We start from the raw sequence: 15423 nt of genomic DNA, 5'->3' as shown, positions 1-15423 counted from the left end.
TTGAGCTTTGGCAACTCGTGGGTGGACGGTCCACTCCCTCATTAGGGTCTCGAATTCGAGTCCGGGCGTGCAAAAATGGAAGAAATGTAAATCTTACCACAAATATACAGACGAGGAGTATTTTGGCTAGTAAATTACACAATAAGCATCGTCTCATACAGTAGGAGGGGAGGCGATTATACGCAGGATGTAGGAGGCGTTGGGTACTAACCTGGAAATGGGGTTACACCCGCATTTGGTATGCATAGTCGTAGCCCGTTATGATGGCTCATGTTCACAGTGCATCGGGGCTGCTGCTGCGGCGCAGCGCTATTTTCGTGTGCAAACCAAGCATAACTCCGATTTCGCATAAGGATTTATCCTTGGTTGGTTCGGCGGTTTCGGGGGTTTACCGACCGGTTTCGCGAGTTGACATTCGTAATGAAAGGGTGAACTTCACCGAATGGGAGATAGAGCTAAGACCATGTTTGGATCTAGAGGGAACTAAGGCTTTGGCTAGAAAATTCCCACGGATGGTGCCAAATTATTTGACCAAAAAGATTTAGACTTCTTATCGAACTAATTAAATAAGAAGATTTTAGGTAAATCATAGCCAAAGATAAATTACCCTAGATCTAAGATAGAAGATAAGAATGAGCAAACATAACTGAACATAAGGTTTAACTATAACAATGATTGAATCCCATTATGTAAGAAAAGAATGATCATTTTCATGATATTGAATAATAATGAAGAAAACATGGATAAAAAGGGGGGTCACCGACCTTTAATAAGGTTGACCCCCATACATTTGATATGATGAGACTAACGATGTATACTGAGGATCTGAGCTTCCTTGCTTCTTTCTCCTTAGCGGAGAGGAAAAGGATGAAGATCCCTCTTCTTCCCTGAAAATCTGTTTTTGTGTGAATTAGTTTCAGCCCCCTTTCTTCTTCCTCTCACTTAGTTTATATACTAGGTATTCTCCTTTACACAACGGTCATTAGCCATAGTACCTAAGTCATTTGGTTGTGTTACTGGTCGACCTTCTGAAATGTCGTAACATCCGATCCTCCGTTCAATCATTCTGAATATACGACCTCGATCGTGGCTGAGGTGCGTGTTGTTATAGCGTTGTATGGATACGGCTCGGCCCAAGTAATTTTTTGTCGTTCCTCTTCTGGCGGATTCTTGCTTGGTCAAATTTTGACTCATACAAGTATAACCTACGGGCATATACTTATTACTAAATTATAGTGAGTGTGTAGATACATGATAATCTTAATTTATGACTTAACCATGATAGAAAGTATGGTTTGATGTAATGACCGGCATAATAAGCACTATATCAGATCTTTGAGTCATGCATATGGTGTTATGTAATTCTATCTCGGTTAGGATTAGTGACGATGACATTCGATTAATTTCTTTACCATTTAGATCCCTGAGTGGTCAACTAATTGTTACCTTTTTATTTGTCCAATCAACTGAATAAAATATCAATATAGCTTATGTTATTGTCTTTGTCATGAAAGTAGAAGAAAACGATTATTTTGTTTTCAGTATTCTTATTTGCACGTTAATTAGTTCTAATATTAGTTATCGGTCGTATTTAATGTTTTTTTTTAAAATAAAGAAATGATTTGAAAAGAATTGAGCATACACAAAAAGATAGGGAAAAGAATTTTTAAGTAGGAAAGGAGCTAAAGCAAAGTGAAAAAGTACAAATAATAGAAACGAGAACAAACAGAAAGAGATTTGGGTTTGGCAATACTCTTTTCCTAGACTTGAAATCAATTCCATACTAATTATCAAGTGCTTAATAAATAAATAGGTATGACTATTCTGTTAAGAAACTTAACTCAAAGTAATAATATGAAACAAGCAATTAGACAAGAATGTAGAGAGAAAGAGATGAGAGATTCTTATTTCTACAAGTGTTTTTCAAGTATGTACAATGTGATGCCCAAACCTTTATAGGATGACATTGAGGTAATACAAATGGATGTCATGAACATGGTATTAACTATTGAGAACATGGGAAAGATCATGGGGAGGTTATGGAGGTGTGAGAGTTACAACTATAATGGTGAGAAGTAGTAGGGATTATCTACATAATGGAGAAGAGTAGTGGGAGTTATATTTGATTAGTGGACATCCATATAATATGTATTTCATAACATTCCCCCTTGGATGTCCACATATCATGTGCCTCGTTAAAACCTTACTAAGCAAAAATCACGTGGAAAAAAATCATAGTGAAGGAAAAATAGTACGCATATCTTGTAATACACATTATTTGCTGCCTCATTAAAAATCTTTCCAGAAAAATCCAGTGGGATAAAATCTTAGCTAAGGGAAAAAGAGTACAACGCGTATTTGCCTCCCCCTGATGAAAATATCATTTTGTTTCTCCGAGATGACGTGTTCCGATCTTGTATACCAACTTCTCAAATATTGAGGTTGCTCATGCTTTACTGAACAGAACACTAAATTATCAAGCGAACAAATTTGTTGAACATCCATTTCACCGTTCGGGGAAGATTGTGTCTAATAAAGAACTTTGATGAAATTTACGCTTTATTCTGTCTTCTTCAATACATCCTTCAATATCTTCTCTTCAACAAAAAGTCACACAACTGTTGTGTGTTTAGTCACTTGCTTTATCAACGATACAAATAGATTGTTTGAAGAACGAACTTCAGAAAATGCCTGCATTTGCATAACCAACAAAACCTTGACAATATTTGTTAGAATAAACAAATCTATATCAAAGATTCTTTTTGCAATATAACACTAATCGTATTTTAATATACATAGGAGTAAAACTATATCTTGGTAGAATATTGTTATACTTATGATTCCGGCAAGATACATTAGTGCACCAATTGCACTAGACACAAAAAGAAATCATGTACACCATGATTACTCTAATCCACATAAGGATCTGCAGAAACTTTATATATTTCAGAACAATTTAAATCCTTCAAGGATTTTCATTATACGCATATCAAAATTTTCATGTATTGCGAAATTAAAACCTGAAAAGGATTTCATCCACCATAGGAGAACATATCTTCATATAACTAATGCTGGAATATTTACGAAAAATCTTGTGCTACAAGTCGTCTTTATGTCTATCGACTTGATTTTTTATTTCACTTTCAGGTGTTGGGACTATCCTTCCAACTTCACATTTTTCAGGTGAAGTCAATTTTCATTGCCTATTTTTCATTTGGCCAATCATTTATCTGTCCAAATTCCATGACAGATTTGAGCTTAAGATCCTCGTCAATATTAATAATATTGAACGCTACATTATATCAACAATATCGTCGACGATCATTTTATATCGGTTCCATCACCACTCAATATAGACATAACTTATCAAGATCTCAATAATTTCAGGTACTTGAGCCTCTCCCATGAGGTCTTATAAAGTGTTATGTCGCGGTGCTCTTATAGAGCATTTGCCTCCTTAGTATGACCATTTTTATCATTTGCTCCTCTCCTTCATCAAGGAGTTTTATCTTTGGAACCGATTAGTCTATTACACTTCATGCGTTCCATAGACTATGTCCATCATGGACTTCATTCTATTTGGAGCATTAGCAACTGAAATATAACATTTAGCTTTGGGTCAGAAAATGCGCCTGACAATATTTTACAAATGAATTATCACTTGAACTTCAAGTTAACATTTTCTTGTACGAGGAACTAGGTGCACTCATAATAATTCATTCCATGTTTTACTTTTTTAGCTGCCCATTTTCTCCCCCTAATACTGGGATTACCAACACATTTCCCAACCTTCTTTAGGAACTCATCTTTATGCATTGTGGTGGAATAATTAAATCATATAGCACATCCATATTTCTAGATGGAAATTATTTGGTTCCTGACCCTGAACCAATTAAGATAGGGAGAATTTATCATAACTTGTTGGCTAGATGCATACAAGTGATGTTGCATATTAGATAATATACCTCATACAAAATTTCTATTAGAGAGTTTTATTCTCATAACCAATGGTTTAGCTTAATTGAAGGCATACAGTTTCTGCTAAACCAACTTGAATTTAAACCAGCATTATCAAGATAAATTATCATAATTTTTATTCTGGAACTGTGCTCTAATAATTTGAGCAATCAACCTTGCAAAATCCAAACTGCAAGTTGATAACAAACGCACATGTGATCATACAATAGATGCATCTATTAAAATCATATAATAGTAAACGAACCACATGGCAGGTGATTGGGTCCATACATATATATCACCTTTTATTTGTTCCATATATCAAGGGATTCAATCCCAACCTTAACTGGTATATCATGAGAATAAGCAGCACAAGAGAATTGTTGAAGAATCTTCTATTTCTTCAATATATGCCAATGTGAATTCTTAATTAATTTTCGCATCATAATTGAACCAGTATGGCCAAACGGTCATGCCAACTAATATTTGTTTCAGTAAACCTCTAGTTTACTTCTGGCATGTGATCGCATCATCATGCTTATACTTGTGTAGTACAATTTGAAAGAAATTTTTGTGACCTTTTATATTTACCCGGTATGATTATAGTAATATGAAGATATTCAATCTTTCTTTTATTTATAGTCTCAAATGCCAAGCACTTTGGCTAATATATTTAAAACTCAAAAAGTTTCTTTTGAGACTTACTATTCTATCAATGTCATGAATAATTTCATTCATCGGGGTAGTAACAAATTAGCTCTTCCGAAGCTTTTAACTGATTTTGTACTACAAGATCTTTTGTCATACCATCCATATGGTGAATGTCTCCTTTACGGAGAAAATCATATCCTAATAATTGTCATGGTTAAAATCATCATAAGCAAAATCATTTCTTGCTTTAATTTTGCCTTTAACAACTTTTTATAAGGCATGAAAAAATATTTTTGGCATACCACATGTACGCGACCAATGACATACTCACGGTAACCATATTGTAATATTCATAAATCTTTATTTCTCTCAAACCTCCCTTAGAGGTGAGTTGTGGTATTTATCCAACCATATATAAACACATTATTATGCATAATCTTTATCACATATATATTTTCACATTCACTTTCAGGAATGAGTCTGCATTTACAATGCTTATCACAAGTCACGTTTTCAAGAAATGGACTATAATCATATGAGCGTGTCTTGTATTAACAGACCACAGTAATACATATTTCCTTCGCCTTTGAACGATTATTTTGAGAACCCTTATTGTTCTCCTTTTTACATTACCATAATGATGACTATTATTATTTTGATCTTTGGCACGCCCACGTTCATTGGTCAACCACTTGTCTTCATTTAGACTTATTATGCATCGCTATCACATTCACTTCAAGAATGGAGCAAATCAAGTGGGACAAGCTTCATACTTTTTTATGAAAATACATTATTTTTCTTTAGTCATCATTATATCATCAATATGGTGCATTGGGACTCAAATCCAATGCCTTACCCATATAAAGGCATGTTAGTCCATAATGAGTTGGGACTCGAACCCAACTCTTATTATCACGATGCACCAAGACTCGAACCTGATGTCTTACCCTTATGGTGCGCCGGGACTTGAACCCACTGTCTTACCCTTAACCAATAGAATAATAGGCCAAAGTGCAACTGAGACTCACCCTTGAGCCTTTAAAATATTATCACTTTGGATTTTAATTAGAACTAGCATAGATCTCTTCATGAACAATAATACATGACATGGTTAAATATAAAGGAAAAAACACAATCTACTTACATGTAGTCTTTAACATTTTTCATCGCCTCATCTGTTAAGAATGTGATTATACAATCTCAATTTGGTCAAACACTATATCCTCTTGTCCTGTTAATAAATTACTACTTGCATTTAACATGAATAAGGAAAAATAATGCTAAAACAAATTATTTTTTAGAAAACAGTGAGTATATTGTAAGAAACTAATCAGCAAATTAAAAGAAAAGAAGACAAAAAACAAACATACAGTAAAGAGGCAAAAAGATGTATAACTCATACAGGAAACGTAGTTTCTGAAGCTTGCCCAATGTGACAGGGATTGGACCATTTAACTTAGAAGAAAACAGCCACTTTTAACAACTTTACCTTCAAAATCAATTCCTTGCCTTTTTCGTCCTTTTTACTAAGTGCCAACTAAATAGTAATTCGTGCTGATAACGTGTTAAGAAACTTAGCTCAAAATAATAATATGAAACAAGCAAATAGACAAGAATGTAGAGAGAAAGAGAGGAGAGATTCTTATTTCTTCAAGTGTTTTCCAAGTGTGTACAATGTGATGTCTAAACCCTCTATTTATAGGATGACATTGAGGTAATACAAATGGATGTCATGAACATGGTATTAACTATTGAGAACATGAGGAAGATCATGGGGAGGTTATGGACGTGTGGGAATAACAACTATAATGGTGAAAAATAGTAGGAATTATCTACATAATGGAGAAGAGTAGTGAGAGTTATATTTGATTAGTGAACATCCATATGATATGTATTTCATAACATATTCCAATTACTTAATACATCTGGAGATATATCTATATAACTATCAATTCATTGGAGTTTTAAAATCAATTCCCACAAAATTCCGAAATTGGCCTCTAGGCCACAATTTGAGGTAGAATGTTACAAAAATGTATTATGCTACTTGTTTTTTGTTTCAAAAGAAAAGAAAAAACAACAAACATTAGTAAGTAGTAACCGTATTTAAAGAGCAACAGTATCGTACTTTGACATAGTGCTAAAAAGATGAGTAAATTATTATGAAACTGTTAGGAAAGTACTAAACAAAACTCATCCTCTAAGCCATTTTATAGCTTTCTAATAAAATTCACAACAGACCTTCTAATATGGGATGATGTTCAGCAGGGGTTTTTAGGTTAATATTGGATGACAGTTTCTGAAGCTCCTTCTCTAATGACCCAAGCTCTTCATTCATCAGCCTAAGTGTTGCCGTGGTGTCTTCAATTCCAAGGACGAGTTCTTGTCTCCGTATGCTTATTCTTTTCATGGTAAATATGTCTTCAACCTTCGCTAGACGTTTTTCAAGCCAGCCTATCTCAATACCACTCAGTTTCAAGTCCCGAAGGTAACGTTTAGCTTCACTAAGATATTTGATGTCCATGTTCGCCGTGGTGAACTGTCCGAGCAAGTAAACTAACTCGGCCAAAATCTCCAAGCACATTGTTTGGAAAATGGGACTTGTTGCCTTGAAACTTGAAAGCGTGCTAGGGTACTGCAAGATAATCCTGTTCAGTATTGAGATATATCGTCGAGCCACATGATAACCCTCCCAATGGACTCTCTCGTCAGCATGACCAGGTCCATCGTAAGGAATTTGACTTGAAATAGATGTGGGATGCATGGCTTTGGAAGAGTTCTGCTGATCTTTATTGGAAAGGTTTTGGATATTGTGGTTTCCAGAAGGGGATTGCACATGCAGAGGAAAATCTGTTCCTTGAAAGTTTTGCCATTCCTCAGAATCTACAATGACAAGTTAGTCAACAACTGATGAAACTCGAAAGAAGCGGATAGATGCTTAATCGCTCGGATTGTTCCAAATTCTTGTGATTATGCCATAAAACAAACATTTGACACAACATAAAGAGGTGTACCTTGCATAATGGGCAGGAAGTGATCATTGTCCGTGTTTGATGAGACTGTGTAATCAAGAGGGAGATTCTGTGAAACTATTGGAAGGATATCCTTGATTATCTCTGCGTCCTCCAGTTCCTGTTCTTGAATCGGGTTGAAATCCCAAGTACTTGACGTGATCGCTTTAGGTTCCTCTGTACCTCTGATGCTTTCTATTTCCACAGGATTTGATACCTCATTATGTTTTCTTGTGCCACAATTTGACTCTACATTGCCTTCCAGAGGAGAAATGTATACAGTGTGATCACTGTGTCTCTTCTCCCCTATTCCCGAAGGTGTCATACTATTTTGAGGAGGAGAGTAGACTATGGCCTCCGCATCTTCCATGTGTTCCTCATCTTCGTTAAGAAACACATTTGTATTTTGTGAAAATTGATGCATCTGGTCTTTTTCATTCGTCATACATGTAAAACTAGGAAAGCACAACCGAATATTATGGAACATCAGTCAAGCAAGAAAGGTTTTTGGTTAAGTAAATCCTGAATATTCCATACCTCTCGTGAGAATTTACAACTTCAGATGGCATCTTAAATGTCATGCTAACGCAAAGCCCGCGGTTAATAGCTTCCAGGTATTTGTTCAAGCTTATAATAAATTGACTTGTTCTGTAAGGTTTAAGCACAAAAAAAAAAAGGTAAAGGTGTCTTAAGCCATAGCATCTACACATGATGATTAAACGCAGTGACTTGGTGGCTTACTGCGTCACAAAAAGAGTAGATTCTTATAGCGGAGAACACTTATGCAGACGTTTCCTGAGTATATTTTCTTAAATGCTGTTCCAATTCCTCAAGTGAAGAAAGCACACTGCAAATGCAATTTCTAGTTCATCAATAAATTGAGCTACTTACTGGGGTTTACAGTAGACCGAAAAGGGTCTCTGGGATGCAAGAGCATCAGAAGCAACTGCAAGCACTCCTTTGATATCTAAGCTGGAAGCTATTGGCGCTTCAACTGAGCTCTTCTCACAAAGTAGATGTCTAAACCCAACATGTACATCTCCATTCTCTTCCCTTCAGGGCAAATGAAACTAACTTAAATACACATGGCAGTATACAGACGTGAGACGCTAATATAGGAAATGCAGCACAACAGAGAGACCTGGAACAAATATACCTTAAGAAGACAACTAAATCTCCAGAAACCAATTTTTTGCTATTAACAAATGCACTCCAGCCATTAGTGAGCAGATGCCTCCGAGGGTGGCCTACTCAATTTTATGCAGAGAAGACATTATCTTAAAAGTAGAGAAGGGCAAAATCTTTCACGTAACCAATCAAATATTTAATTCTCCTAAACAATTGTTTGTGACACAATTAGCACTTAATTACTTTGTGCCGTCAAATAACTTTTTCTTCGACCATTAGTTCAATAAATTTATTTTCACATTTCATTTTTCAAGATGTGTGGTTTATGGTACTATTTATTCTCTTTGTAAGTATAAAATTTATTCAATGACCCTTATATTATAACCAATTATTTTTCATGGGACCAGAGAGTAATAAATATCAAAAGAAGAATAACATCTTATATACACTTTCATCGAAGCAGAATGGCACACAAAAGTTGATGGTTACAATGCAGCAAATAAGTTTTTCCCTTTTTAACAACTTAAAATTTTTGATGCTTTTGCAACTTTTAACTTGATAAACTTAGGAAAAATAAGACAGTTCTAACTTCTGAGTCTGATTGGCCCTGCCATAATGCTCCACCTATTCGGACAAAACTGAGAAAGGCCCGTCCGAAAACCTACTATGGTACTGTTGGGAAAAGGTATTACCTCCAAAGACATGCTTAAAGCGCCATTCTTTGCCAGAAAGGTCCTTCACTACTAATTCCTGGATAGGTTTATCTCGAGACATATCCTGATCGAACAAGGATAACAGTCTAAAGAAGTTAATGCCAAGTACTAATTAAGATTCTAGAGGAATATGAATAGAAAATTCTTCAAATTAAAAACTATTAGACAAGAAACATCACCAGAAGAGGAAAGCATTTCACAGCATCTTTTTGAGGAATAGACAAACCCCAATTACTTTTTGTATCCGAGGCAGTTAAAACCTTGCAGAATGAGCGGATTTGGGGCCTTGGAATCTCAGAATGATAAAAATCAGGATTTACTGGCTCTGTTTGCTGCAGAGTATAGCAGTGGATTGAATAGTAAGTTTCATCTAACATAAACCCTTTAAAATAACAAGCATGGTGATCTTGCTAAAATCGGATTTCTTCTTGTTAGAAAGAGAAAAGAAAAGTTGAAAATAATCTTACATCATGTTTTGGCAACAAATTAATTTCTGCATAAACTTCTTCTGAGATGTTCTCAACCTACAAAGTAAAATAATTATCACTAAACAAATAAGCCACAAATCTTCTTACATATAAAACTGAAATTTAAGAACATAAATCTTTACAAACCGTTTTGCCCCTTATCAATCCATGATGCATCATGCTTAAGGAAACTACTGTAAAAATCCGTCCAAGTTTTCTGATGTTTAACTCATTCCCATGTCAATAACAGATGAACATCTCCTATAAAAATAAGGAATCAAAACTAAACTAGCTGGTACTGTGAGTCCGCCTTTTACCAAAAATATGATGCAAATTCCTCATCCAATGCTTATCTACAAGTTGGAACTGCATTGTTTTTCTATTAGAAATCGATCAATAACAGCCTGAGGTTTCTTTCTTGCAAAGTGAGCAGACGTTAGTATTTAATACCCCTCCTAAAGACCTCCTCACCTGAAATTGTCAGGCGTTGGGAGGACTCCAACGTAGGACTATGTGCACATGATCCCAATATATATAATAGCAGAAAGTCTATTCCTCAATATCATAGTTGCTGATTTGCATAATCAAGATCCTCCAATATTCACCCCGAAACAGAAATACAAGATTGGAAGCTTCCCATAAATCAGCGAAACAGGAAAACATGTCTGTCTATCACGAGAAATGCAATTCTAGACTTAACCTTCACATTTCTAATGCTAACGGACCAGTCAAAAAACACCTGTAGAGGAAAATCTGAAGCTAGCTGAAATATTTATACTAGTATATACTATATACAAAAGTTAAGATTTTGAGCCCATTGTGAACCAATACTCACATATCAGACATCATTTATGTTCAAGACTGAACCAATGCATATTATGTCCAAAAAACTTCAACTAACTATTAATATTGTCTAATTCAGATCCGTCTACTTTCTTCGCATGTGTAGGCAATGGCATATTTTCAAACAAAGTTTACACCTCTTTGCAGGATATAACAGAACAAAATCCTGGGGACAATTGCGATACTAAAAATGCCAAAAATGCCATTACACACTTTCATTAATCAATCATGGACTTTTCTCTACAGCCTAGGCAACCATAATCCAAAATGCTTAACGATGAAACAAGTCTATAAATTTTCAGGAAAAATAAATGCTGCAAATGATCAAGCATACCAGAAAACGAACATGAACAACATGGCAAAGGATCTTGAAGTATGGATCTGAAATTGGTGTTCCTTGGTTCAGTTCCTGATTTGTTGATTGCTCCAGCTACTCAAAAACAGCCAATGACAATAGTAAAAAGAAAAACATTTTCTGAATATTGTGAACAAACCAGTGGAAAATCACAAAACCAAGATTAGTTTGTACTTGAAAAAAGACCAAGAAAATTTACCTGCTTAATGTGAAGTCCAGGAAAGTAGTACACTTGCTCTCCAACTCTAGGAACATCCATGAATTGACCAGCAAAGGCCTTCCATAATTCCCTATACAGATCATCATCACCTGAGGTAAATAGAAATACAACTTTTAATTCTGAAAAGTTGAAAACATAATTAGTATGCTTTATCTAATAGTTTAATCTTTTAGATTAAATAGTCACACACTTCAACATGGCTATCACAACACGTAACTGAGGTCCTATAATTAAGTAAATAAGGTGCTACCTCTAAAATTATGCTTTTAGATGAGACGCTAAACTATGATCACACACTTCAACATGAATAACAAAAAAAAAACGAAAAATAGGGAACTTTAACATTTACCTTTAGAAGTAACATGGTTTTGTTTCTTTGGATGTGAAGACCACATTTATCAATTAAAAAAACTGAAATCTGAAAATGGGTCGTTGCAATTTCAAGCAGATAATAAAATGGCATGTCTTTATATGGTTGCATTGCTTCTGCAACTTTTTCTCCGTCAACGGGATGGAAATGTAGCAGGTAATAACATATACTTGCGTGTGTGAGTGTGTGGCATTTCCACTGAAAAAAGAAAAAGTATAAACACAAAAATTCCGAGTCAGACCGACAATTGCAGGACTAAGAACCGGCCATTTTGACGAGAACAGATTAATTAAATGGATATACATGATTTCTGAAAAAGTGATGGGTCCCTCCCACTGGAACGAGGAAATTTGATGGATTTTTAAAAAAAGACTTCGGTTGACAAGAAAAGCACTCTAATTAGCCCAATTGAAATTTTCAACAATTCGGAAAAAGAATTTCTTTAATAAAGTTAGGAGTCCTTTGATTTATGCGAAACTAGTACATATATCCGCGCTTTGTGCTGTTAAATCAACAACATGATTTTTTTTTCTAATACCGAAATATTAAAAGAGTTGCTAATAGTAGACACTTAATTTTGTACCTCCATCTCAATTATTTTTTTAAAACTTTTGGTTGATGCGCTCGTTTTTCTTATGTTTCAACGTCGTTTTCTTCAAGCATAAATGGTATCACATTGAACATATGAACTTCGATTTATGTTTTAATTGAAACATTAGATTCGTATCGTAATTATAGATCCATAGAAAAAAGAACCATCGAATTTGGACATCGTATGAGGATTTTATGCTCATTTTACTAAGAATTGGGTTGTCAGATTTTCCAGATTAATTACGAAATTGCCACTAACTTTCTATTTAAAAATCTGCATTATTTCCAAATATTAAAACCAACATATCTCCTACATCATACGGTCAAATGGAGTCATTCAAAAGCCTAACTTAACTGAAATTTCACAAGGAATCCATTGGAGGCATCAAAATCAAGTTTCGGGATCGCTTATCATACAAAAGAGGCAGAACAGCTGAGCAAAAATACTTAATTTCGAAGATTTGTTCATTTGGTCGTATTTTGAGTTGGGGAGCTCGGATTTGGACAATTTTGGAGGCAATTTTCACCATATAGATTGGAGTAAGTGTTCTATACTCAATTTTGGTTATATTTCATGAATCCATCTTCGTTTTTGGCATTTGATTAATGATTTCAAAGTGAAATTTGGTGGGTTTTGTCTAAAATTTCATAAAGTGAATTTTTGAGTTTTGAACATCGATTCGGAGTCGGATTTAAGTGAAACTATTATGGTTGGACTCGTAATTGAATGGGTTATCGTATTTTCTGAGTTTTGTCGAGTTTCGAGGCGCGGGCCGAGGTTTGGCTTTTTGGTCGATTTTGGATTTTGATTAAAGATTCGACCTTTATCGATTGAGTTTGTTTCCTTTGGCATTATTTGATGTATTTGAGTTGCTTTTTGCTAGTTTCGAGTCGTTCGGAGATCGGCACGCACGGGATGGCATTTTTGGAGCATCATTTGGCTTGCTGGGTATTGGATTTGGCTTGTTCGAGGTAAGTAACACTTCTAAACTTGGTGCTAAGGGTATGAAACCCCGAATCACATGTTATGTGTTTGGTGTTAAGGTGACACACATGCTAGGTGACGGGTGTCGCGCCTCTTTTGTCTCGCAAAATCGGGTTTCGATATTTTGATGACTCCTTTGAAAGAGTAGAGAAAAAGGAATTGGTTAGAGTCGCCACCTAACGGATTAAGGTACCTTAGGGCACCTAGAGCAGATAACTCATGTTATACCAGTTTGCGTCACCAGAGATCGGGCAAGGGCTCGAAATTACCTTGACGGGAAGCTGTTAGGCACCCCTCGAGGTCCACAATGGTGGGTCCCGGCTGAACTTAATTTATGAATTAGTCTAATAAAGAAGCTAGAGAACTACTTAATAAGGGATGGGAGGTCCTAATTTTTTTAGCCTAAAGAATCACCCCGTGTAACATAAATAATACTTTGTAACTCCCTCGAGTCAGGGTGGTACTCATATTATTCAGCGGGCACAGACTATCATCTCCTGCTACCTAATTACTATCTTTAAGTTGTTACCTAAAGCGCTCTAGTCAATTCTAATGCATTTCCTATGCGTGCACTACCCGTCCCTTACCTATGGCCCTGGAGGTATTAGGACCTATATTTGGGATAGTTCTAAACTAAGCCTAGGTTGCTCAAAATGTAAAAGACTAGGAGACAAACAAAACATGTTAGGACTTGCAAATACAAAGCAAATAGGGGTTCATGTTAACCTCTGCACATAAACAGCAAATGCATGCAATTAATTAACAAGCTTTATCGATCTTAAAATCATATAGACAGGATATCTATACGAGAAATAGGTGAGCAGTGTTATATAGAAGCAGTTTCACTTAGGCGAGTATTAGGACCTATTATTTGCCTACTGATTTTAATGAATATCGTCTGGGTACTTCAAACAATAATGCATCATGCTTACAGAATCCAAAATTATTATTAAGTCCTATAGGCATATTGTCTAAGTGATTGACAGTGGCGATTGTATTCAGAACCAATTAGTAAAATCCTATAGGCATGATATCTAAGTCGAAATGGTTTCAACCCTATGAGCATGATTTCTAGATGCATACTGATTTTAGCTTCATAGACATGTTCCATAGCCTTGTATTTCCCTTTAATCCTATAGGCATGCTTTCTAATTACTGAACCGACTTATATCCTATAGGCATGATCTCTAGGTTTGAAACTGATTTCAATCCCATAGGCATGATATCTATTACTGAATTGGTTTAAATCCTATAGGCATGATATCTATTACTGAATTGATCTAAATCATATAGGCATGATATCTATCCAGAAGCACAAGGGAAAAAATTGTACACATCACCAGCGAACAATTGAATCAAACATTGGGGTCCTATAGGCATGATTGCTAACACATATTGATGCGTCCTATAGGTAGGATTTCTAATGTACACACCATGTAAAACCCGTACGAGTTTAAGCAGAATTGACATCACCAATGAAAGTCCTATAGGTAGGATTTCTAAAACACATTGTAGAACTTAATAGTTTTGACAAATGAGCATAATTAATAGCATAGATGAATCCCTATAGGAAGGATTTCTACCAAGTTTTAACAGAAGGAGATAAGAACCCCCCCCCCCCCCGATTTTACTAGATACCCCAGAATCTGTTTATTACAGCGTTATTACAGACCAGAATGGCAAACGAATTACATAATAGTAATAAGATACACTATAGGGAGCCTTTATTAGGCCCAAATAAACCTGGGAACCAGGCCTTCAAACCAATCAACTTCGAGGCTCAATTCATAGGTACGGCATAGCCAAATACAAATGTCTCACCCATAACACATGTAGAACCAGGTTTCCAATGTGTCAAAGTTCACAAGGGCCTCAGGGACCCAGGGCAATGCTCACGCCAGAACCACACACTCAGAAATGTTTTAAAAGAGATTAGGAACCAGTTCCCAGTGCGTCAGAGTTCATAGGAGTCTCACATGGACCCTGAGCAGTGCTCACACTGGGGTGGTTGAGGATAGAACCTAAGGGACTAAGAGTGGAAGCTTTTAAAAGAGCAACAAAATATAAAGAGAGACAGATTTAAACAGTTTTGATTTCAGAAGAAAACAAAGTTTAAGACATGGAACTTGCAG

At 35.6% G+C, this 15423-nt stretch overlaps 1 protein-coding gene across 3 annotated transcripts; it reads right to left on the bottom strand.

Annotated features, from left to right (window-relative positions):
- Positions 1 to 6569: 6569 nt before the first annotated feature.
- Positions 6570 to 11955, bottom strand: LOC109211859. 3 transcript variants are annotated; one of them, XM_019375445.1, is made up of 11 exons: positions 11695 to 11955; positions 11325 to 11434; positions 11105 to 11200; positions 9928 to 9984; positions 9640 to 9792; positions 9440 to 9524; positions 8776 to 8866; positions 8511 to 8672; positions 8157 to 8267; positions 7623 to 8074; positions 6570 to 7491 (listed from the first exon to the last, which is right to left on the bottom strand). In XM_019375445.1, exons 1-11 carry the CDS (start codon positions 11738 to 11740, stop codon positions 6839 to 6841), a joined length of 2016 nt encoding a protein of 671 aa, XP_019230990.1. In that variant the 5' UTR covers positions 11741 to 11955; the 3' UTR covers positions 6570 to 6838. The 3 variants fall into 3 exon arrangements, with proteins under 3 accessions (XP_019230990.1, XP_019230991.1, XP_019230992.1); XM_019375446.1 differs by having other exon boundaries at positions 11325 to 11415; positions 11695 to 11934; XM_019375447.1 differs by lacking the exons at positions 11325 to 11434; positions 11695 to 11955 and adding an exon at positions 10075 to 10188 and having other exon boundaries at positions 11105 to 11190.
- Positions 11956 to 15423: the final 3468 nt, after the last annotated feature.

The sequence above is a fragment of the Nicotiana attenuata genome, unplaced genomic scaffold (genome assembly GCF_001879085.1).
Source record: "Nicotiana attenuata strain UT unplaced genomic scaffold, NIATTr2, whole genome shotgun sequence".
Classification (NCBI taxonomy): Eukaryota; Viridiplantae; Streptophyta; class Magnoliopsida; order Solanales; family Solanaceae; genus Nicotiana; species Nicotiana attenuata.
This window is presented reverse-complemented; position numbering and strand designations above follow the sequence as displayed.